This window comes from Terrapene carolina, unplaced genomic scaffold (assembly GCF_002925995.2).
Source record: "Terrapene carolina triunguis isolate 2854851 unplaced genomic scaffold, T_m_triunguis-2.0 Scaffold97, whole genome shotgun sequence".
NCBI lineage: Eukaryota > Metazoa > Chordata > Testudines > Emydidae > Terrapene > Terrapene triunguis.
This window is the reverse complement of record NW_020664448.1, coordinates 1-24,796: the sequence shown is the minus strand read 5'-3', so window position 1 is coordinate 24,796 and position 24,796 is coordinate 1. Positions and strand designations below refer to the sequence as shown.

Sequence of the window (24,796 nt, the reverse complement as noted above, 5' to 3'; positions counted from 1 at the left end):
TATCAGGTAAAAATTTATTTTAAAATTTCAGGTGAAAAAATAAATGGATTTATTGTTCCTACTTTGGGCAATCCTGTCATTCCTGTTCTGTCTCATGTTGTTCTGTAGTGCCCACCGCTGTAATATAGGAGCTGAGGATGATCTAACATTGTACCCAGGGCAGCCACTGGTACATTCTCAGTTCAATGCACGCACGTTATGTAAGAAATCAAGAAAGGATTCTTTGGGTGGCACTGCTGTATGGGTGGCAATACCACAACCCCCCTACAATAGGATTGTGACCCAAGGGTTGGGACCCCCAATTTGAGAAATGCTGCAGAGAAATTACACATTTTGGTCGTGGCATAAATAGCAAATTTTGCAGATGTTACACCTCCGCAAAATTTGCTATTGATGCCGTAACCAACCCATGAAAAATGTATGATTTCTCTGTGATTGAAGTAGCCCCCTATTTATAGATAACCTGAGCCCAGGCCACCAAGCACCTTGAAGAGAAGAACTGAGACCTTGAACTTGACCCGGGGTTTATGGGAAGCCAGGCTAGAGAGCGGAGGAATCTAAAATCCATTTTTTATTAGAGACAATCATGGTATAAAATAATCCGTGCTTGCAGAAGCAGACAAACCCATACGCCCCTGAAATAAGATGACAAACCACAACACGAGCATTGCTGGCTGGGGCACTGCTTGGTCCCAGCAGCAAAACTGAAGGAGCCCTGGAAAAAACCCCGCATCTCTTTAATTCTGGGGAACTTTCTCTAGAAAGTAATAGGCCCAAAGTCCACACTCATTGACTCCGCTGTAAAGCCAGAGTAACACCCCTGAAGTAGATGGGAGTTGCTGTGGATTTACAGTGGTTAAACAGCTGAATCTTGTCCCTACTCTACGTTTCCCAGGGCTTAGTTTGCAGCATGACTACATTTCCCAGAATGTCCTCAGCTCGAGTCTCCCCCTCCCTCAGTTACGTAAGCCAGCAAGTCTTTCTGCAGGTCTCTCTCTCCTGGAGCAAGGCAGTTGCCATCAGTCAAAGGAACCCCTGCAAGCAGAGGAGTCCCACACAAATAACAGAGTATTCATGGTTATACAGCATGGCACATGAGTAATAGATGAAAAGTGGCAAATAAGTCTCTGTCCCAAAGGTCTTACAATGTAATCAAGGGGCACGTAAAGCCATATACAAAGAAGCTTTAGAACACAATGCAACAGGCGAGGATCAATATGACAAATGGTTCCAATCCACCCCTTCAAAGCCCCTGGTTTCCCCTCAATCCTGGTTCTCCTGGCAGAAGCACGACCATTTGTGTATACGCAAGGCCCCAAAGTGGGCTGGGTGCTTTCTAAAACAACCAGAAAAGCCATAGCCCTGGCCTGAAGATCTACAGGGGCAACACGGGGAGGGAGGAGGTTCGAACAGCTAAATAATCAGCAACTCTAGAGCCTGCAGAATAGAAGCTGGAAGGGCCTGGTGACAGCAGAGGGTCGGTGGGGAGCCGTGTGCGCGCACTGGGGGCGGGTGGGACAGAGACTAAGGCTTTAAAAAGCTCTTCTGCCTAGAAGGGGAGAGGATGGGGGGGCTGCTGAGATCAGGCACTTAACTCCAATAGCAGATTGGCTGGCTTTTGGGGACAGTGGGAAAGGAAGAAATCAAAGGGAGCAGCTGTCCCCAACCGCACTGCTGCTGGAAGAGGCTGGCCAAGAGGGTTTAAATGCCTCACCCCTTTCCAGGCGGGCTGGGCTACAGGGGAGAGCTCTCCTGCTCCTGAGGAGGAATGGGGCTGGGGCATTGGTCACCTTCTCAGCCCCCTACACGAGGAGGGACACAGGCTTCCTAATCCTCCCCTGGAGGCTCCATCCCTCACAAGGCCCATACAGCCGCGGCCAGTGAGAAGTGTGTGCACGTCCGTGGTGGGAGCGCTGAAAGTAAGTGTCCCCTGAGATGGGGATGGAACAAGGCTCTTGTTCAGAGTGGGGTCCCTGGCAGCCTCCTCCAGGCCTGTCTTCTAATGTCATCATACAGGGGCACGCTAAGTGATCAGGACAGTCTGGAGCGAGCCTGGCCACTGTCAGCCCTGCAGACCCATCTGCTCTCTCCGTCAGCGGGTGCAATAGGAACAGCAGCAGCACGAGCCCTCCCCTCCCCACCCCAATTCCTGCCAGTGAGACTCAGTTGAGAGCGGCCAGGGGCCCCGCTGGGGCAGAGTCTGAACCGCTGATCTGGACCCCTTTGCACCTGCCCGTTCTTTTGCAAACCTTGAGGCGGAGGTGTCACTGGCTGACCTACTCCTGTGCCAGCGCTGCCCTCTGCTGGCGCTACCGTGCAATGACACAGACTCAAAAGCTCCATGCCTGTGGCTGGTTTGTATTGACAATGGCAGTCGCTGTGGGGCAGGAATTGGCTTGGAGCCCTGCAGGTGGTGGGAAAGAGCCGCACTGCAGCGACAGACCCTGGGAGAGGCCTGGCAGACCCAGCCACACTGGAGCTGTGGGGGGAGTGTACGCCGCAGCAGGAAGAGCCCTTACAAGGCTGCAGCGTGTCCCCCCCCGCCCCCGAGCCCCAGGAGGGATTCAGCCAGGAGTGCCCCAGGCATCCAGCACAGTCAGCAGGGGGTGGAGGAACCATGGCACCACTAGCTTCATGTGCCCCGTGCTAGGTAATAACGGGAGGGCTCCATGCTTGTTAAACTAAATTGGCTCTTTATTACAACTATTTACCAAGCTATTCCAGCCATGCACACACAAACTGACTTCCTACGGCCGCCTAGGGTGATCACTCACACATCCCCAGACTACTGGACATTGCAGTGCTCCTGGGAATGGTATGGGCCTGCCAGGTTGGGCCACCCCACCCTCACCTGCATGACCCGACGCCTGCTGGCGTGACCTGCGCCGCCCGAAGGACATCAATGTGAAGAGCGGTGAGGTCACGCCAGTGAGGGTGGAGTCTGGAGTGGCGCACTCTTCAACATGGCATCCCCCATCCAATGCCAGACAAAACCACATCTGGGACAGGGGGCACACCTTAGAAAAGCAGAACTGTCCCAGCTTAAAACCAGACGAATGGCCTGCCTAGTGCCTCCTCCAAACACCTCCATCCTGCAGCGTGTGCTCTTCCTGCCATGCTCCGTGATGTCTGCTCCACCTTTCCAGTATTGCCAACTTCAAGAGATCACAAATCATGAGTCAGACCCCCCAAAATCATGAGATTGGCCCAAAAATCAAGAATTAAAAAAAAAAACAAAAAGATTTGATTGTGGTTTTTAGGTCTCTTGATGGTTGAACTCCCCTTGCCCATCCCCAGGGTGTGTGCATGTGACAATAGTGTTGCTCACACTTCGACAGGTACTATAGGTGATTTTTGTCCCCTGCTGCAGGAGCTCTCACCCCCACATCTGCCTGTCTCCTGCCCAGTGATTAATCCTGTCCCTCAATCCCCCACCAGTTCTCTCCCCACTCAACTCCCCTCAGTTCAGCCCCCCAGCCTCCATCATCCCCACCCCATCAGTTCAGCCCCTCTACCCCATTGACCCCACTGGCTTCAGTTCACCCTCCCACCACTCACCCCATCAGCCCCCACCCTCCTCACTTCAGCCTCCCTGCAGCCCTCCCAGCCTCAGCTCTGCTCCTCTTAAGGTTCTTCACCCTCCCCAGGCCGGGGGCAGCAGTGGGGTCCCCTCACCCATTTTCCAGGATGGCAGGGGAGCAGACACCCAGGACTGACAGCTGGAGTCCCAGCCACCCCTGGGGAAGCTGATAGGATTTCTAAGTAAAATTAAGTCTCACTTTTAGAATTCTCAGATGTCAGGGGTTTTTTTCTTTTCAGTTTATTCAACTGCTCATTTGAGGGCAGGTCCACCCCCTTCTCTCTCAGGTGAAGTTTCTCATCCCTGCTGGGGTGTAGCCACGCTGTCTCTTGTCCCTCCCAGTTAGCTGGAGGACCTTGTTTCTGATATATAAATGAATTTTCATTGTCTTTCAAGCTACTTTGGAATTAACTGCCTGGTGGAGAAACCACATTCCTTTGTTCAGAGTGGGGTAATTCCTGTCTGACTGGAAACACATTTGTGCCAGGGCTGGAAATTTTTTTTAAAATCCTGACATTTGAGAGTTGAATCGCGAGATCGTGAGCAAGGCCTCATTTTCCTCACAAGTCGCGTCTCTCGTGATCCATTTGTGAGTTGGCACGTCTGTCTTTCCTTTCAACAAACCAGAGCTCACTAGCACACAGAGCCTGTGCAGGAACAGGGCCTTTACCACCAGCCCACTGCAGCCTCATAAATATGCTGGTCTTCGAGCCCAGGTCCCATTGCCTCGTTGTGTTCCTGCTAGGTGTATGGCTGCCTTCTTTCGGTTGGGTGGCTTCCTGGTGGTCTTCTGTATTGATCATATACCCCATAGCTTCTGACTCCCCTACATCCAGCCGGCTAATGAGCATGCAGGGCCCCAGTCACAAACGTGTGAAAAAGCAGGCTAATGAGGACAGAAGGTAGAATGTTGCGGCCCAGATAGGAACAATTATTCCATTCCCCTGCCCCATCTTTGTATAGCTCCCCCTGGTGGGGCACAGCGTGGTAGCTATATGGGTGCTGGGTATAAAGCACTACTTCTTGGCCCACCTTTATTCATCCCGGAGTGCGTCACCTCCATGCTAAATCTACTGCCACGCTCCTGAGCTGATTAAACCAGGACTCAGATTTTAAAACAGAGGGGACTGACTCTCTTTATAAAATAAGTGCTGGAGAATGGGGGTCATTTGCAACGAGACATGATATTTCCAGCCCCAGGTTGGCTCCAACACAGCAGAATGCTGGGGCCCAGTTGCAGACTGGTGAAAAACTGGGATATAATTAGGAATGAAGCATGATAGTCCAGCACCAACACACACAACAGGTTATGGGCCAGTTTTAAACCATTATGGGTGAAATCTTGGCCCTGATGAAGTCAATAGGAGTTTTGCTGTTACTTTCAACGGAGCCAGAATTTCACGCTATTACTCCACTAACTCCTAAAATGCCATTGTGTGGATCCCCAGGTAGGGCATAGACTTGAAATATATGGATGTAGGGAAGCAAACAGCCCCTCTTTCCCCACCTCTCCTCACAAGAACCATCCCTGAGAGTGTCAACTCTATCCTCTCTACTTAATCTACGTGTAACGTAGTGTTCAGATCTTTCCCCCACCAAAGCAGCACTCAGATTTTAAAACTGGGACATTGGCTTTGCTCCTCATAGAACTAAAAGTGGGGTAATTAGGCAGCAGATGGGATGGTCCCAACTCAGGGTCAGCTCAAACTCAAAAGCAAATGCTCACCTGGTAGAATATGGGGACTCAGTCACAGAGCTGGAAAAACCAAGATAATGAGGACTAAGAAAGGAGTCAATGCCACTGTCAGTTCAACCCAAAAACGTGTGTCAAATCACACAAGCTGAATGCTCTGCGGTAGGACCAATGCCCTCTGTATTCCTCAGGCCCAAACTAGGAACAGACCCAGCATCTGGAACTTAACAGAAATGCATTTTCCAGGTGGTGCTATCTCCCTTTACTGATGTGGTTGGGGGGAGGGAGGGAATTGGTTAAATAGAAAAAGAGATGAATGGAGTCTCTTGTTCTTCGTCCCCTCTGCAAATACATGTACACTGGAGATACAGGGTTTGTTAAGGTATTGGCAGCTTGTCACAGCTCCTCAGGATTCCTGGGTGAGTGCAGAGTTGTGAGACTCCAACCTCCTGTAATAGCTTTCGTATAATACAGGCATCAGGGCTTTTTGGACACAACTAGCATGTTGGCTGCTGTATTACTTTAGTAATTGAGGGCATCGGGAAAGCGATCTGCTGGTGCGAGGCCCAGGCAAATGCACCAAAATAAATCCCCCACTTTTCTAGTGGGTTTTAAGTCAAGATGTTCAAAAACAGGTGCCTAAATAAGGACTGAGGAACCTAAATACGGGGCCTGATTTTTCAGAGGGTAACGTCTGCACTGCAACGGGAAGCAGGTTTGAGCTAGCGTGCTAAAAATAGCAGTGTGGGTGTTGTGGCACAGGCAATGGCTGGGGCTAGCTGCCCGAGTCCAAGGCCACCTGACTCCCTGGGTCTGAGCTCAGGTGGCTACCCTGAGCCTCCGCCTGTGCTGAAACAGCCGCACTGCTATTTTTAGCATGCTTGCTCGAGCGGCGGTAGCGCAAGTCTGTCTATCCAGGCTGGGATACAACTGCAATGTAGACATACTAAAAACGCTGAGTGCCCAAGCAACTTCCACTGCAATAAATCGGTGTTACTGGCTGCTCAGCAAAGAGAGACAAAGTTCTGAACTATTCCACCAGACTCACTCCATCATCCCCCAAACGCCTCAGCAGGCTGTCAGGTGACAATACATGCAGCCAATGAAATGGCAAGAAGCATTATATCCGAATCAACTCTCATTGGCGGATTGTACACTGAGGAGGTTGGGAAAGCTACTTTTTCATAGTCAACCTTTTTGTGGCTATTACATCACATTTACAATTAAAGTCAAAAGGACGACCAGCAGGGACCCTAAAAATGGTCATAGCAACAACTGCCATGTGAGAAAGCCCAGTTCTATTTCTTGTGCTGGTTAAGAGGAGTATCAATATTTACCTCCAAGGTCAACAGGGACCTGATTCTCCTCTCTTTTATACCAGGGTAAATACGGAGTAACTCCACTGTAGTAAGGGAATTGTATTCTGCTAAAACTTACACCAGTTTTACACAATCGGATCTGTACTTTGCTAACCACTGAAACAGGAAGTCAGTGGGCCAAATTCTTTTGTCACTTACGTTGTCTGTAACACATGTGCAAAATGTTACCAATCAGAATTCTCCACTCTCACCCCTAGTTTTACACTGACTGTGCACAAGTGAAAGGACTACAAAGCTCCAAGGCAGTGGAGAACCAGGTCCCAGCTATGTATTGTTATGTAGGTTCTGAATGGTTTTGGAAACTGCCAAAAAAATCATATGCGCCTGTTGTCAAGGGCAGATCCAGGGAAAAGTTATTCTTCACCTGAGATAGATAATAAGAGTCAGATACAAGCCCAGTCAAGGAGTAATTTGCTTATGTAATCTGATTGGTTGACAGTGGTCCAAGCTTCACTGTTATTGGCCTTTGACAAAGTCAGTTTCTGTTGCTGCCTCATCTCGTGATTGTTCTGCCATTCATGAACCAAGATCTCTCCTCTGTGATTAGTAATTTCCACCTCTCACAGGGATGTGGAGGCTCCATCCAGGTTGGCAAAACGCTTTGAGAACCTCCCATGAAAGGGGCTATACAAGTGCAAGGAATTATTATAGCTTTCGCTGTAGGAAATTAACTAGACAACTGCTTTAAAACTAGTAGCATTTGGGGATCAAATGTTCACCTACAGTGTTTCTGGAACAGCATTAGATTGAGCATCACATCTGAAGTTTGGGCGGGATTTTCCCCTGCCGCCTGACAGTGACATACACCTTTCCCTGGATCATTGAGAATAGACAGACACCTCCTCCACACTGAGGGCAGTTGGTAACAACCGAGGTCCATCACTGCCTTCCATCTTAGCTCTGTCTATCCTCCCTCTCTCTGGGCCTGACTCAGCTCCTGCAGCAGTCAATGGAAAGAATCCTGTTTCTTCCAGCGAGAGCTAGAGCAGGACCTTCAGGCACAAGCCTGCAATTCTAGACCACAGTGGGAATTTTGCCTGAGAAAAGACTGCAGGATTGGGCCCTCTATTTCTAAACCAAAGTGTGGAAAAGGCACCCAAGGCAGAACAAACAGGAACGAGGGTGAAGAAATCAGACATGCGATCCAGCCTTTCCATCACCACACGGCTGCAAATCTCTCTAAGAAAAAGCACCAGTTGGTCAGATACACAAAGGGTACATTTGACTTCATTAAAATAAGCTCCTTAACAGAGCAGCGGAAACCTCTTCCAAGCAACAAACATATCATTAAGACCGTATTAAGAGTTGCCTTTGAAGGCCACCAGGAGCCAATTAAGGGATGCTATAGCGTCACAAAGATGGCTTTGAAATGGACTGGATAGTTTTAGCTGGACACTGGCTCAGCTCATTTGCGCCATCAGCTCTTCAAGTTCCGGTCGAGCCTTTAATCGAACCTTGAAGTCTGCCTCTGTATGCTGTGGGGAGGAGAAATGGAGAAATAGGAATTACTCTTGATCATTTCCAAAATAGCAGCAAGACAATTATCTCCTGATATTGGCCATGCCAATGTTCTGTACTATACCAAGGGCTTGGCGGTAAGTAAGTGTTCACAGTTCTACTGAGCCCGGCAGTGCTGGAACGTTTTCATAAGTACATAAGAACGGCCCTAGTGGGTCAGACCAAGGTCCATCTAGCCCAGTATCCTGTCTTCCGACAGTGGCCAATGCCAGGTGCCCCAGAGGGAATGAACAGAACAGGTAATCATCAAGTGATCCATCCCCTGTCGCCCATTCCCAGCTTCTGGTGAACAGAGGCTAGGGACACCGTCCCTGCCCATCTTGGCTAATAGCCATTGATGGACCTATCCTCCATGAAAACAGAGCTTGACATACGGCGCTATTGTAGCTCAGGAACTCGGTATGTTTTAATTTCTAAAATAATATTGTGAACTAGGGCTGTCAAACGATTAAAAAAAAATGATTAATCACACCTTTAAAAATAATTAAATAAATGGTATTCTAATATTTTTGCATGTTTTCTACATTTTCAAATATATTGATTTCAATTACAACACAGAATACAAAGTGTAAAGTGCTCCCTTTATGTTTATTTTTGACAACAAATATTCGCACTTGAAAAACCAAAAGAAATATTTCAATTCACCTCATACAAGTACTGTAGTGCAATCTCTTTATCATGAAAGCTGAACTTACAAATGTAGAATTATGTACAAAAAAATAACTGCATTCAAAAATAAAAATGTAAAACTTTAGAGCCTACAAGTCCACTCAGTCCTACTTCTTGTTCAGCCAATCGCTCAGACAAACAAGTTTGTTTATATTTACAGGAGATAATGCTGCTTGCTTCTTATTTACAATGTCACCTGAAAGTGAAAACAGGAATTCTCATGGCACTGTTGTAGCTGGCGTCACAAGATATTTACATGCCAGATGTGCTAAAGATTCATAAGTCCCTTCATGCGTCAACCACCATTCCAGAGGACATGCGTCCATGCTGACAACGGGTTCTGCTTGACTACGATCCAAAGCCGTGCGGACCCATGCACGTTCGTTTTCATCATCTGAGTCAGATGCCACCAACAGAAGGTTGATTTTGGTTTTTTTGGTGGTTCGGCTTCTGTAGTTCCTGCATCGGAGTGTTGCTCTTTTAAGACTTCAGAAAGCATGCTCCACACCTCGTCCCTCTCAGATTTTGGGAAGGCATTTCAGATTCTTAAACCTTGGGTTGAATGCTGTAGCTATCTCTAGAAATCTCACATTGGTACCTTCTTTGTATTTTGTCAAATCTGCAGTGAAAGTGTTCTTGAAACGAACAACATGTGCTGGGTCATCATCCGAGACTGCCATAACATGAAATATATGGCAGAATGCGGGTAAAACAGAGCAGGAAACATACAGTTCTCCCCCAAGGAGTTCATTCATAAATTTCATTAACGCATTTTTTTTTTAAATGAGCATCATCAGTGTGGAAGCATGTCCTCTGGAATAGTGATTGAAGCATGAAGGGGCATATCTGGCATGTAAATACCTTGCAATGCCTGCTACAAAAGTGCCATGCGAACACCTGTTCTCACTTTCAGGTGACATTGGAAATAAGAAGCAGGCAGCATTATCTCCCATAAATGTAAACAAACTTGTTTGTCTGAGCGATTGACTGAACAGGAAGTAGGGCTGAGTGGATTTGTAGGCTCTAAAGTTTTATATTGTTCGTTTTGAGTGCAGTTATGGAACAACAACAAAAATCGACATTTGTAAGTTGCACTTTCACGATAAAGAGATTGCACTACAGTACTTGTATGAGGTGAATTGAAAAATACTATTTCTTTTGTTTATCACTTTTACAGAGCAAATATTTGTAATCTAATCAATATAAAGTGAGCACTATACACTTTGTATTCTGTGTTGTAATTGAAATCAATATATTTGAAAATATAGAAAAACATCCAAAAATATTTAATAAATTTAAATTGGTATCCTATTGTTTAGTAGTGCGAATAAAACTGATTAATCACGATTAATTTTGTTAATCACGATTAACTTTTTGAGTTAATCACGTGAGTTAACTGCGTTTAATCGACAGTCCTATTTTGAACTAATCTATAGTATCTTTCATCCCAGGATTCCAAAGTACTTTACAACCATTAACAAATCAAGCATTACATCACCCCTATAAGGCAGGCTCAGAATCAGTGTTTTACAGATGGGGATATGAAGGCAGAGAGAGGTTAAGAGACTCACCCAAGGACATAGTGAATTAATGGCAGAGCCAAAAACAGAATTAATATATGGAGATATACCTAACTCATAGAACTGGAAGGGACCCTGAAAGGTCATTGAGTCCAGCCCCCTGCCTTCACTAGCAGGACCAAGTACTGATTTTTGCCCCAGATTCCTAGTCTGCCACTGACTCAACTCTTTAATCTTGTGCAAGTCAATTATCAATCTGCTTCTTCTCCAGTAAAAGATGGACAGTACTTCCCTGCTCCATAAAGGGCTTTGTGATCCTTGGATGAAAGGTGCAGTATAAGCGCTATGTAGTACTGAAAGGAAAGCAACCTACTCTGAACCACGGGGATTTTCTATAGGTGCAAAGCCATTTACCATCCACTCTCCTCATGGGTGGTAATGGGAGTTGGTTGGAAAGGTGCTGGGGGCAGGGGAGGCACGTCACGGGATACGGAAGTCCAAATGCTATCCAGGGCACTGGTCAATGAGCAGAGTCTCACGTAGGCCAAGTGACCAAGTGGGGGCCTGAGTCTGAGGCGCGCTGGGCACCCACATGTCAATGGGAGAGGTGGGTCTTCTCAGGATCAAGATCTTGTTCTGTGCTGTTTTTTTTTATTATTATTTTAAATTCATAGATCATAGAATATCAGGATTGGAAGGGACCTCAGGAGGTCATCTAGTCCAACCCCTTGCTCAAAGCAGAACCAATCCCCAGACAGATTTTTGCCCCAGATCCCTAAGTGGCCCCCCTCAAGGATTGAACTCACAACCCTGGGTTTAGCAGGCCAATGCTCAAACCACTGAGCTATCCCTCCCCCCTTGTTCTGTGCTGTTGTGAGGCAGATTTCACCACATACATAGTAAACACTTTCTAAATGTGAACACATCAGTAAACTTAAAGGTACCTCTTTCACTGACAGATGGACCCCTTCGGGCTGGTTACTCTGAATAACCTCCAAGAGTACAGGAGCAAACGTTGAACTCAAACCACTGATCTGAAAGAAGAAATGAAATGCTGCAGGAGAAAAGCCAAACACCGAGCGGACCTTTTCCATTAACAACACAGCAAAGGAGTCAATTTCAATGCAAGCAGAAGGCGAAGCCCAAACAAGACCCTTACAGTCCAATCACTCCAGGCCAATGTACATAACTTTAGTTTGCAAGGCATCTTCCATGCACACTGTATCCCAACATGCCCAGTTTTGACATGAACCACCCCACATCCCTGCCCACAATATCCCCACTGTCTGTGCAAGAACCTCCACTGCAGCTGCTGCTGTCTGGAGCATGTATTTTGTATCTCTCCACCTCACTGTTTTTCTGACTCAGTTGAAAATACATCTTTTGTCCCTTTCTTATACCACTTAACTTGTTTAACTGTGCTACTGAGAAGCAGAAAGATTGACATACGGATGTATGTGTTGGTGTGTAGGTATAGAGACACATTCATGCACAGCGTAGTTTTTTTAATTCAGGTTAAATTATCGCTAATGTCTGGATCCCTACCACAGAAGCTGCCATGGAAAACTTGGGACACCAGTGTCCACTCTGAAAGTTCTCAGCATCAGCTCTGTGCCGTGGAAAACATCTACCTTTTAAAGCTTTGAAAGTTTAACCCAGAACAGGTTTAACCACAAGACTGAGTGTATGTAGCTATAGGACGAGGAGGAAAGCATCACTGAGGAAACAGATTCTAGTTTAAAAACTGCGAAGGGTCAATATAACCAGTGAGCTTTAAAAAATTATTATAAACCACTTCAGAGTGATAGGAGCCAGTGAAGAGGAGTTTGGGAAAATATCTCGTTATGACTTTTCCGTCTGTATTGTCTACCATTCAGTGTAAAAGAGATAGTACCTCTAATCATTAGAGTTGGGAGACAAGCCTTCCGGGCTCTCCATTCTGCAAGTGGCTCATTGTGAGACTTTTAGTTAATTAACTTCTTCGTGCCTCAATTTCCACACACAAGTGGTTAGACTAGAGAGTTAGTTCGGTGCTTTGAGATCCTCAGATGTAAAGTGCTATGCAAGAGCAGAGCGTCATTATAGGCCAACAAAATTTCATACCTGTACAACTCGCTGGTGGGTTGTAAGAACAGCATCTAGGTACTGCCTAGACCCTTGCTCCTGCACAAGCATCACCTCCATGGTTTTAGTGGGCATCGCATAGCTGTAGAAACAACAATTCAGCAATCAGGGAAATGTTGACAGCCCTTGGCAGGAATGAGTGAACTTTCATCAGAACAGAACATGGGATGAAATGAAGCATTCATGAGAAATTAACTATGCAAACAAGGTAGACTGCATTAGGGTCAGACACAAGCAGGGCTGTATAATCACTTGTGTGACAGGACAGAGATCAGAGGGAAGTCTACGGCATTACTGCTGCCCAGAAGCTCTTTTGGGCACAAATGCTAACACAAGAGGAGATAATTTTATTCAATGCCTTTGTTGTTGAAGGAGAGATTTAAAGCAAACATCTAGTACAGGGATCCCCAATGTGGTGCCCGCGGGCGCCATGGCGCCCACCGGGGCTTCCATGTGCGCCCGCCTACTGGCATCCGGACAAGCAGCCGCCGAAACGCCGCCGAGACGTGGCAACGTCAAGAAGCGCTACCACCGAAATGCCGCCGACGCCTCTTGATGCTGCTGCTTCACGGCGCCATTTCGGCGGCTGCTTGTCCGGCGGCCACAGTACTCAGCAGCTAGTCATCCGGCACCCACCCCATGGAAAAGGTTGGGGACCACTGATCTAGTACATAGTTAATGTACCTGGTTTTATTTTCATTAGCAGTAACTGACTTGTATCTTTCACAATGGTTATTAAGAAGGATAAGAAACGGCTGGTGTAACATGCCACTTGGAAAGACTTTATTTTCACCAATATGGGCCTAGTACATACAGAGGAGAGATACTTGGCCAAATTCTGTTCTCATTTATATCAGTGTAAATCCACAGATTTCAATGGTGTTACTCTGGATTTTCACTGGTGCAAATGAGAACAGAATGTGGCCCATTGTGTGAACCGCTTGTACTGCAATTCAATTAGCGAGGAGGGATGATCTTGTGGTTAAGGCACTGGACTCTCACTCAGGAGGTCTGGGTTCAATGGCCAGGTCAGCCACAGACTTCCTGTGTGACCCTGGCCAAATCATTTAACATAAGAACATAAGAATGGCCATACTGGGTCAGACCAAAGGTCTATCCAGCCCAGTATCCTGTTTACTGACAGTGACCAATGCCAGGTGCCCCAGAGGGAGTGGACCAACAGGCAATGATCAAGTGATCTCTCTCCTGCCATCCATCTCCACCCTCTGACAAACAGAGGCTAGGGACACCATTCCTTACCCGTCCCGGCTAATAGACATTAATGGACTTAACCACCATGAATTTATCTAGTTCTCTTTTAAACCCTGTTATTGTCCTAGCCTTAAATATCTCTGGCCTCAGTCAAAGGGGGCTAATATTTCTTTTCTCCCCTACTTTGTCTGCACTATGTATACAGCCCCTAGCACAATGGGGCCTTGCCCTCTGTCGAGGCATGCAGGCATTACTGCAATACAAGTAACAATCTATGCAAGAACCACAGTCTAGGGTATGAAGCAGTCATCTAGGTTGTGGGCTCTTCCTGTTACTATTCATAGGCGCATCCGAGCAGAAGGCACTTTAATTTCCTAGCATCTGTGGGTCTTGTTCTAAAACGTTTAACAGGGGGCTGGAGGACTCGAGGGATTGGTATCCATAGAGTTTGAGGGCAGACGGGACCATAAGATCATCTAGTCTGATCTCCGTGGGATATCCAAATGGGATCCAAGAGTCTTTTAATTTAAGTCTCTGCCATTTGACAGCTGTTCACTGAATTATGAGAAATTAGTGAGTGGTCCCAGTTTGTCTAGAGCATCCACATTGCAGAAAGAGACCATCACAACTGATCTATGCATGCAGGACTTTCAGCTCCACGGCTGTTGATGCAACACCTCATACAAGACCAGGGGTTCTCAAACTGGGGGTCGGGACCCCTTAGGGGGTCACGAGCTGTCAGCCCCTACCCCAGATCCCACTTTGCCTCCAGCATTTATAATGGTGTTAAATATATTAAAAAGTGTTTTTAATTTATGGGGGGGGGAGGTGCACTCAGAGGCTTGCTATGTGAAAGGGGTCACTGGTACAAAAGTTTGAGAACCACTGTACAAGAGTCTAAAAAAGTCAATTCACTTTCTTGACATTTTTAAATAGGGTTTAAACAGTGAGCACCACGCATACATTAAACAGCATTCGGACAGATTCCCATATGTGCTAACATCCTTTCACAGTAGTTACGACAGGTCCCTTGGACAACACCATGAAGGCCCCAAGGGAATCAGCACTTATAATCACAAGGGATGGTCAAGGCTGCAGACTTTTACAGATAATCTTTGTGCATCCCCCTCACGGAAGTGAAACAGATGGCATGATTTCGTCCCGTAAGTATTGCTCTGCAAAGACCCTGCAGGAGTCACATGCCGTTACATGATCCACAGAACCATTCCGAACAGCACAGTTAGCTTCTCAGATCTAACAGTGGAACCACAGTTATACGAGACCCCACCGCTCTACCTCGAGGAGAGCACCACGACTCTCACCTAGAAGAGAGGGGTGGGGTTAGTATGGACCTGGCAAGAAAATACATTCAAAGAACATTTCCTTAATGAAACCCTCTCTGCAGATCCCCACTGTAGGGCAGCAGGGAAATGGTTAATGTTGAGATGTTAAATGCCATCGTTCGCATCCAGAGTTAATATCGTATTGAGATGAACAGGAATAAGTCACACATCGTAGAGCAGTTACAAGCGATCAGCAGTCTCAGGCAGACAATGCTGCAGCACGTCAGATCCTTCACATCCCCAAAGTGAAAGCGTAAATCCTGGCAACAATATTGGGGCCCCTGGAGAAGAGCTAGTCCAACTCTCCCCCCCCACATCTAGTTCAATCTTAGTCTCTGCTATTTATAAGCTGAAAAAGTGCAGTCCAGCCCCTTCACGAAAGCTGCCTTGTGACAAGCCTTTCCAGGTCTTCGGAAAGCAAATTAAAATACAGACTTTGAAGGCTCTCTTGTCCTATATTTAGGAAAATTATAGCTGTGGCAGAACAAGCAATTTGTAGGACAAAGCCCACAAGTCACTGTTCTGCCTGATCCAAGCTCCATAGTGCTAATGTAATTTTCAGTGCTTTTAGATGAGAAAAAGATCAAGACAGAGTGGGTGAAAAGTGACCTTGTCTCTAAATGTGGGGCAGTGAGGAGAGATCCATCCACGCAACAGATGTACGGGAACAAAATCTGACTCAAATCAGCAGAAGCTCTGTTTGCATGACATGCCCCATTTCTTTTCTGAGACACAGACAAAAGAGAAATGTGTCAAGAGGAAAAGAATCCAGCACAATTGACAGAAGCGAGACAGGGCATTTTAACACCTCACAACATGTGGAAAAGACACATGGAGGGCTAGGACTCTGATTATATTTGTGGCACTTTTCATCTTCAAAGAACTCTACCCACGTCCAGCCATCCTCAAGACCTGTGAGGTAAGCAGGCTTTAGTCAACACATGTTGCAGATGGAAAAGCTTGGGCAGAGAGGTGGCAAGTCCATGGAGTATCCAGGATTAGAACTCAGAAATTCCCCTTCCCCATTCCTGTGCTCAGACCACTGGCTAATGCCCCTTTCTCCAGTGACTGAAAACTGAGAGCTAAATTCTTCCCTGTGATCTGCACAGCCAGTCTATTGATACCCATCCTGTGGCTTTTCCTACTTGAACAGAGCTCTAAGTGAGGTCAGTCAAGAGCCCATGGAGACTGAAAGAACAGAATAAATTCAAGAGAATGACCATGCAGATCAGAGAGGAAAATTCAGACACAAACAAATGTCACGGGGAGGGGCGGGGGGGGAACCACAGCCCGTCAGACGTTTTAATCCCACCCTCAAGCTCCTACCGTGGAGTGGGGTCCGGGGCTTGCCCCAGACCAGCCGTGGAGCAGGGTCGGGGGCTTCCCTCGCTCCGCACATGCCATGACTCCACGTGGCTCCCGGAAGCAGCGGCATGTCCCCCCTACAGCTCCTATGTGTAGAGGTAGCCAAGGGGCTCCGCATACTGCCCCCGCCCCAAGCGGCGCCCCTGCAGCTCCCATTGGCTGGGAAGCATGGCCAATGGGAGCTGCACGGGCAGCGCCTGTGGACAGGGCAGCATGCAGAGCCGCCTGGCTGTGTCTCCGCATAGGAGTCAGAGAGGGGACATGCTGCTGCTTCCAGGATCTGCTTGAGGTAAACTCTGCCCGGAGCCTGAATCCCTGACCTCCTCCCGCACCCCAACCCCCTGCCCCAGCCCTGATCTCCCTCCCACCCTCCAAACCCCTCGGTCCCAGCCTAGAACACCCTCCTGCACCCCCAACTCCTCATACCCAGACCCACCCCCAGCCGGAGCCCTCACCCCCCTGCACCTTAACTCCTTGCCCCAGCCCGGAGCCCCCTCCCACACCCAAAACTCCTCATTTCTGGCCCCACCCGAGAGCCCACACCCCAAGCCAGAGCACTCACTCCCTCATGCACCTCAGTCCCAATTTCGTGAGCATTCATGGACCGCCATATAATTTCCATATCCAGATGTGGCCCTTGGGCCAAAAATTTTCCCCATCCCTGGTATAACACCTTCACCTGCAAGGCTCTCATTTTTGTTCTGTATCCGAGCAAGACCAAAGTACATACGGCATGTCATGTAAACACACAGAGCTCACATGCAGTGGTGGCCTTTATACCTTTCATTCACTCGAATGGAGAGTCGGTTGCAGAGTTTATGAACGTATTGAGCAAAATGCTCCACCAGGCACATGTCGTACGCAGTCATCTGTATGTTCAGGTCTCCATATTCATGATCTGATCCAGCACTAATCTCCTTCATCCGTATCCTGTCCCTTTTCCTCTTTGAAAGCTGTAAGAAAGTGAAATACCCTTCAGCATTCTTGGAAAGTCTGACTATACAAGATTCATGCCCAATAGCAGTTAGAGCAGAAGACTGGTAGCCTGGACTCTATACCCAGCTCTAACGCTGATTTGCTGAATAATCTTGGGCAAGTCAAGGCTTCTCTGTGCTCATTTTCCCAGTTGTAAAATCAGGATAACACCTAATTTACAGAAGTGTTCTGAGGCTTAATTGGTTGAGGTCCTGGGATGACAGGCCCTATAGAGGCACCACACTCATCTGGACAATGTATGCTTAGCATGAAAAACTACTTCTTCCAGAAGGAACTAAGGACTTGGAACAAACTGCTTCTAATTCAGCCTCTGCCTTCGAGGCACCTGTCTAGATGAATTATTGTTTCACTGTTCCAGAAATGTGTGTCTTCCAAATTCCAGGTAAAGTAAAAAAGTTCAAAATGGACCAAGACTTTACTTGCTAATATTCAGCAACGGCTTGTGAGTGGTTTGGTTAAGTTCAACATAATTAATAGTTTCCATTAGTCACACCATTTAGAGACTTAAATAAGGAAGTAATGGACACAAGAAAATATTTGTGTAGTGCTTTGAAGAGGCTATTTCTCACTGCACAACAATCTCCGCTGGGAGAAGCAGAAGGAAAGCAGCATAGTCTTTGCTTGTGTACTCAGAAATCCATAGAATTAGCAACACCAACATTTTAATTCATCTGTCCATGTATCCGGATAAATGGAAAGTCAGCACTGTCCGAGCACAGAAAAGCCTACCTCCGGTGGAAGCAGGTGTCTGAACCTCCCAATGCCATGGGTAGGCTGGGACCTGTAGTGTCTGTTGCAGCTCAGCGACGTGCTGCCTTTAAAGAGGAAGACAGAACAAATACGTTTCAAGTTAAAGGTCGGACGAAGCCTCTCCTGACAAAGCGGTAACAGTATGGAAGATAGGAGTCACCAGGAATCCACTGAGGAGAGGTGGGGCTGGCAGGGGCAGACACCTGGAAGAAGAGTCTTTTTGTCTGTAATTAGGTGTTTTAGATCAGTGGTTCTCAACCTTTCCAGACTACTGTACCCCTTTCAGGAGTCTGATTTGTCTTGCGTACCCCCAAGTTTCACCTCACTTAAAAACGACTTGCTTACAAAATCAGACATAAAAATACAAAAGTGTCACAGCCACACTGTTACTGGACAATTGCTGACTCTCTCATTTTTACCATATGATTATAAAATAAATCAACTGGAATATAAATATTGTACTTACATTTCAGTGTATAGTGTATAGAGCAGTATAAACAAGTCATTGTATGAAATTTTAGTTTGCGCTTACTTTTTATGTAGCCTGTTGTAAAACTAGATAAATATTTAGATGAGTTGCTGTACCCCCTAAAGACCTCTGCGTACCCCCCGAGGTATGCATACCCCTGGTTGAGCACTACTGTTTTAGAGTGGCCAGAGGTGGGCAAGATGCTTCACACAGAAGACACGTCCCTGCCCCAGTCTACACTGTAGGTTACTCAGGGTTAGTCATGTACCCAACACACCACAGTGGTTCAGTTAAGTATTGGGGGGGAGTAAATATGTGCAACAAATATGGGGGGGGGTCCCATTGTCTCTTGTCAAGTTGTCAGGTGAGATCTAAATGAGGAAAGGGTAGTGACTTGGCAGACCACAATAGACTGGGAGAAAGAGAAGAGATCCCTAGCAGGAGGACATTCAAGGAGATCAGCATGGAAAGGGCTGGAGCATGATGGTAGTGGTGAAACTGTGATGGATCCAGGATCCCAGTTATCCTTAAACCCAGCCCTGCTTCCAATATTCATGTATCCGAAGAAATGACAAGCCCTTGTTTCTTCTCATTACTCTGGGGCAAAGTGCTGTCCCTGTAGCCTTAACTTTAATAAGCGCACCCCAGAGACAGGCGATTTTTTAGACTGAAAGTACAATACCTTGAACCAGCCGGGTTCAAGAACATACTAGATCCTGTCTACACTTCAAGACCAAACTGTGTTTTAGTCATGTCAGAGGACTACTGTGTTGTAACAGAATCCACCAGCACAGTAGATATTGAAGTGTAGATGGGTTTAACCTTAAATTGGGTTTAAGACTGGTTCCACTAAGAATTTCTGACCCAGTGTAGACAGGGAATATTGGGCTAGATTCACAGAAGAACTCAGGTGACTGCCTACCCCTTTAGGCACCTAAATCTCAGAATCGGGCCCCACTGGGATTCACAAAAAAACCTTCAGCTGCTGCCAAACACTATAGGGTAAACTTGCCTGGCACCTACATTTTTGCAATAAAAGTTCTCTGGGCACCTACAGTTCAGCTTCTGGACATGCGCTCTGCAGCTCCACGCCAGGCGTCCAGACACCTAAGCCCCAAAGCGATGCACAATCCGGAGGAAGACAGGTGTTCCTCCACCTAACTACTCGCTGTGGGACCCAAGCAGGTAATGCCCAGAGCTTACCTATTGGATCAGGCGCCTGCAGGCAAGCTTACCTTAAATGGCTGCAGGGGGAAGGGAGGAAAGGGGAGAACAGGAGTGAGAAGATTCCTTCATAACTTTTAGCCCAGTGGTTAAGGTACTCACCTAGGATGTAGGAGACCCCCCCATTCAACTTCCCCCTCCACCTGATGAGGAAAAGGGATCTGAACAGGGATCTGCCACCTCTCAGGTGAGTGTCTTAGCCACTGGTCTATTGGATATTCTGATATGGGGTTCCCTCAGTCTCTTCTGTTGAAACTGTTCCTCTGGCAATAAATAATGAAAAAATCATTGGGACAGAGAGAGAGAGAGAGCAAGCGAAACCTTCCTAGCCTGGAGGCTGGAGCACTCACTTGGGAGGTGGGAGACACAGAGTCCAGTCCCCCTGCTCCAGTGAATTTTTAAATGATTTATCCCAGTGGGACAGCTTCAACAGGAGAGACTCTCATCAGAACATACCATAGCCCCATGGCTAGAGCACTCAGCTAAGTAGCAGATCCCTGTTCAAATCCCTTCTCATCAGGCGGAGAGCGGAATTGAACCAGGAGTCTCCCACAGCCCAGGTGACTACACTAACCACTGGGTTAAAAGTTATGAGGGAGGTCCTCCTCCTCTCCCCTCCTCCACCCAGCTTTTTCCAAAAATGGGGCAGACACCTAACCCCAAGAGAAAGTTTGCAGAGAAGAATCCCAAGCAGAGGAAGGTACCTCCCTGCAGGCTGGATTTAGGTGCAGGAAGAGGGGCAGGGCTTAGAACACACCCCTCTCCTTGGCATCTCCCATTAGCTATCTTAGGCGGAGAGCCACCTAGTGTGCTAGCTTCTGTGAATCCCATTCTGAGGCACCTTTCCCCCAAATGTACACGAAGCTGAGCTGCCACACTAAACTCTGTGAATCCCAGGGATTTTCTAGGTGCCTAAAAGTTAAGTGTGGTGACACTACATTTCTTTGTGAATACAGCCCATAGTCTCTAGCAGATGTTTCTCCACAACATAAAGTCAGTCTGTCTAGGACTCTTTGCTTAGCCGTCCCAGGAATGGAACAAGAGGAGGATTTGCAGTCAGATACAGGTGTGACTGAATACTGGCCCAGTGCCCATCTGAATTATTCATTATAACACCATCAATCAGCTCAAATTTGGTTTAAAGAATTAAACAGCAAGGTGACATGACGGCTCAAGTGTGAATATTTGTTTCGGGTACAAGAAGGTTTTTTGTGTATTGTATTCAAAATCTACAGTGAGTTCTTACCTACAGCACAGATGGGGCTCTCTCTGGCCGCTGTTACTCTAAAGGAAAAGCCAGGATGAAAGTTAAAAGCTATTGTTTCATTTATAAAAGTACTATACAGATTTTCAGTCTCTAAATAGAGTCATTATTCTTGAGTGACAGGTTTTATAGGCAGAGAGTGTGGAAAATGGATTAGATCTTTACACTATGGCTCTCATTACTGCATTATCTGTGCACCTCACACCCATTAATGGATTTTACCTTCACACCACCACTGTTGGGTAGGGTAGCATTATCCCCACAGGACAGATTAAATGACTTGCCCAAGGTCAGGCATGGTGTCTGGGGTTGAGCTGGGAATCGACCCCAGGTATCCCAAGTCACAATCCGCTAGACACAGGGTGTCAAACTCATTTGGGGGAAAAGAGAGAGAGCCAGATTCTGTGTTTCATTCTGTTGGGAGCTGGGGTGAGAATTCAGGATGGCACACTCTGCTTGATCCCCAGTGGAGACTCCACTGATGTCAGTGGGAGGAGCACACAAAGATCGAGGAGATAATATAGCTTTTACATAGTAACTAAAACTTTTAATTATTCTTTTATGTCTTTCTCTGCAGGAACTCCCAATTCCCACCCCTCAAGGGCTTCACTCCCACCCCCCAACCATTCTATTTGCTACAGTGATCCGTTAATACTGACATTACAACACCATCAGTGGGCTTTGGAGATGATACATGGATCAAATTCATAAGGAGTAGGTCACCCCTCTGACTCATTTTTCAGTTCTCTGCAAACTCAGACAGACATCATGACGTTGGTTTACACCCTCCTCCCATTACATTTGGAAGATTATGGCTGCAGCCATGATGTCTAGAAAAAAACACTTTTTTTTGGTCATTAAAAAAAAGTTTACATTCTGCACAGTTTGAGTATGGCATGTGAGCCACAAAATACATCATGCGAGCCACAAAATACATCATGCACACCTGATCTGGTCCATGGGTTTTGAGTCTGACATCCGTACACTAGACCATTCTTCCTACACTGATGGTGCAAGGAACCATCTCTTGTACAGATCCTGCTATTCCATCAGCTTCCAGGTGTCATATGAAATATTCCTTTCACTATATCTCAATGTTTTATCTTTCTCTGATATTATTTTTCAACTGTATAGTGATTTTTTTAAATTTATTTTATAAGTTTGCTGGGCCAGTTTGTAAAAGAGACAGGATATAAAAATGTTATCTTGAATCTTACATTTGCTCTGTCAGATTTCACAATCCTTACCTGCTAAGAGCAAGTGCCTGTTTTAGAAACATTTCCTTCCCCAGGCAGAGCACCTAAAACAAGCCAACATTGTTAGAACACAAACAAACATGTAAGAAAAGCATCAAGAAGGTTTTCAAAGCAGTCAGTTGTTAGCTTATTCCTCTTGGAATGCATCTTCCCTAACAAAATTCAGTAATTTCATAATGTACCAATAAACTTCCCAACCAGTTTTCATTGGCCTAAAGCAAATCATCACTTCTCAGTACACTGCTACAACACAAAAGGGGACAGAATAACAGGAAGATAGATGACTGTAATTTCTCTTTCATACACTCTATCACTTGTACATGTGAATTCCAGTAACTTGATATTAAGGGACCCACTACCGACCAAATTCATCCCTGGTGTCACTCCATTGACTTCAACTTAAACTAGCTATCTAACTATATCAATTACCCACCCATTTACTCCAGCTGTATCTGATTTGGTAAAGATACAATTCCTCTTCTCTGCGATAATATCTAGCATCCACCCAAAATATCTGACATAATTTATGATAGGAGGAAAAATATCAAAAGAAAGATAAGACAGACTAAAGTGCTCTAAGTATCCAACAAGAGCTCAGTATTTAAGCCTTGTCTACACTAGACATTTTTGGAATATCTCCAAATGGCTTCTCTGGTTGTAGCCACATTTGGAGTGGTAGCAGAGACAAGGCACTAATGTTTTTACCATACCTTGACTAGTGTAGGGGAAGACCACACGGAAGTAAGATGCCTGGTGACCAGCTCACCCTACTGTTCACATTGTTTGCCATTGCTAACACTGGGGGATTTGCACTGGTTTCAGTGCACCACTTGGGATATTTCCATAAAATTGTCAATGTAGACACATCTTCAGATCCCCCCATTTTACAGATGAAGGAAGTGAGGCACAGAGAGAATAAGTGACTTGCCGAGGTCACACAGAACAGAACCAAGTTCTCCTGACTCCCACTATCCTGATCTAAACACTGAACAATAGTGCTTTCTGATACAAGATGCACTATTGGAAACAATCCCCCACTGGCCCTTGAGGAATGAAGGGGTGGCCAAAGCATGACCCACAGAGTTCGACAGTTCAGCCCACGGGTCCTTGCAAGGTCTCTCCTGATGCAAGCAGAGGATCTGTAATCGGCACAGGAACATGGGACTTTCCATATGAAGGAGAAGGGTGACTATATTCAACTCCTTTTCATAATAAGGAAGGCCTGGTCTACACCCAAAACTTAGGTTGACTTTATGGTGCTCAGGGGTGTGAAAATTTCACACCCAAGAGACATAGTTAAGCCAATCTAAGACCTGGTATAGACACTGCTACATCAATGGAAGTATTGTACCATCAACTTAGCTACCACCTCTCAGGGAGGTGGATTTATTATAGCAATGGAAAAACCTCTTCCACCACCATAGCAACTGCCTACACTACTGTGCCGCACTAACACTTATTGTGTAGACATAGGCTAAGAGTCTCCCATGTTAAGAAAGATGAATTCAGACTGGAACAGGTGCAGAGAAGGGCTACTAGGATGATCAGAGAAATGAAGAACCTACCTTATGAGAGGAGACTTAAGGAGTTTGGCTCAGTTAGCCTAACCAAACGAAGGAGGAGAGAAGATATGATTGCTCTCTATAAATACATCACATGGATAAACACCAGGGCATGACGGGAATTATTTAAGTGCCAATGTTGACAAAAGAACAAATGGATATAAACTGGCTCTCAATAAGTTTAGCCTTGAAATTAGGCAAAGGTTTCTAACCAGAGGAGTGAAGATCTGGAACAGCCTTGCAAGGAGAGCAGTGGGGGGAAAAAATCCAACTGGTTTCAAGACTGAGCTTGATCAGTTTATGGAGGGGATGGTATGATGAGACTGCTTACACTGGTATATGGCCCATCTGCAACTGCTATCAGCAAACATCTCTAACACCTAGAGACAGGACACTAGAGTGGGAGGATTCTGAGTTACTACAGAGAAATCTTTCCCAGGTGTCTGGCTGGTGGGTCTTGTCCACATGCTAACGGGTCTAACTGACTGCGCAATATTTGGTGTTGGGAAGGAATTTTCTCCCAGCTCAGAGTGGCAGAGACCCTGGGTGAGAGGGAGGGTTTCACCTCACTCTGCAGCATGGGGCATGGGTCGGGCTAGATTGAATTTGAGCAAGTGGTGGATTTTCTCTAATTTGAAGTCTTTGAATCATGATTTGAGGATGTCAGTAACTCAGTCGGAGGTTGTGGGCATATTGCAGGAGTGGGCTAGCGAGACTCTGCGGTCTACCACGTGCAGGAGGTCAGACTAGATCAGCGAGCTGATTTTCAGTGGCACTCACACTGCTCAGGTCCTGGCCTCTGGTCCGGGGGGGGGGGGGGGGGGCTCTGCATTTTAATTTAAGCTTCTTAAACATTTTAAAAACCTGATTTA

General features: G+C 46.4%; 1 protein-coding gene across 1 annotated transcript; it reads right to left on the bottom strand.

Moving 5' to 3' along the window:
- Positions 1-7,852: 7,852 nt before the first annotated feature.
- Positions 7,853-22,426, bottom strand: MRPL48 (mitochondrial ribosomal protein L48). Its single transcript, XM_026651652.2, has 7 exons — positions 22,354-22,426; positions 21,089-21,126; positions 18,129-18,214; positions 17,184-17,356; positions 12,463-12,565; positions 11,304-11,393; positions 7,853-8,127 (listed from the first exon to the last, which is right to left on the bottom strand). Exons 1-7 carry the CDS (start codon positions 22,383-22,385, stop codon positions 8,053-8,055), a joined length of 597 nt encoding a protein of 198 aa, XP_026507437.1. The 5' UTR covers positions 22,386-22,426; the 3' UTR covers positions 7,853-8,052.
- Positions 22,427-24,796: the final 2,370 nt, after the last annotated feature.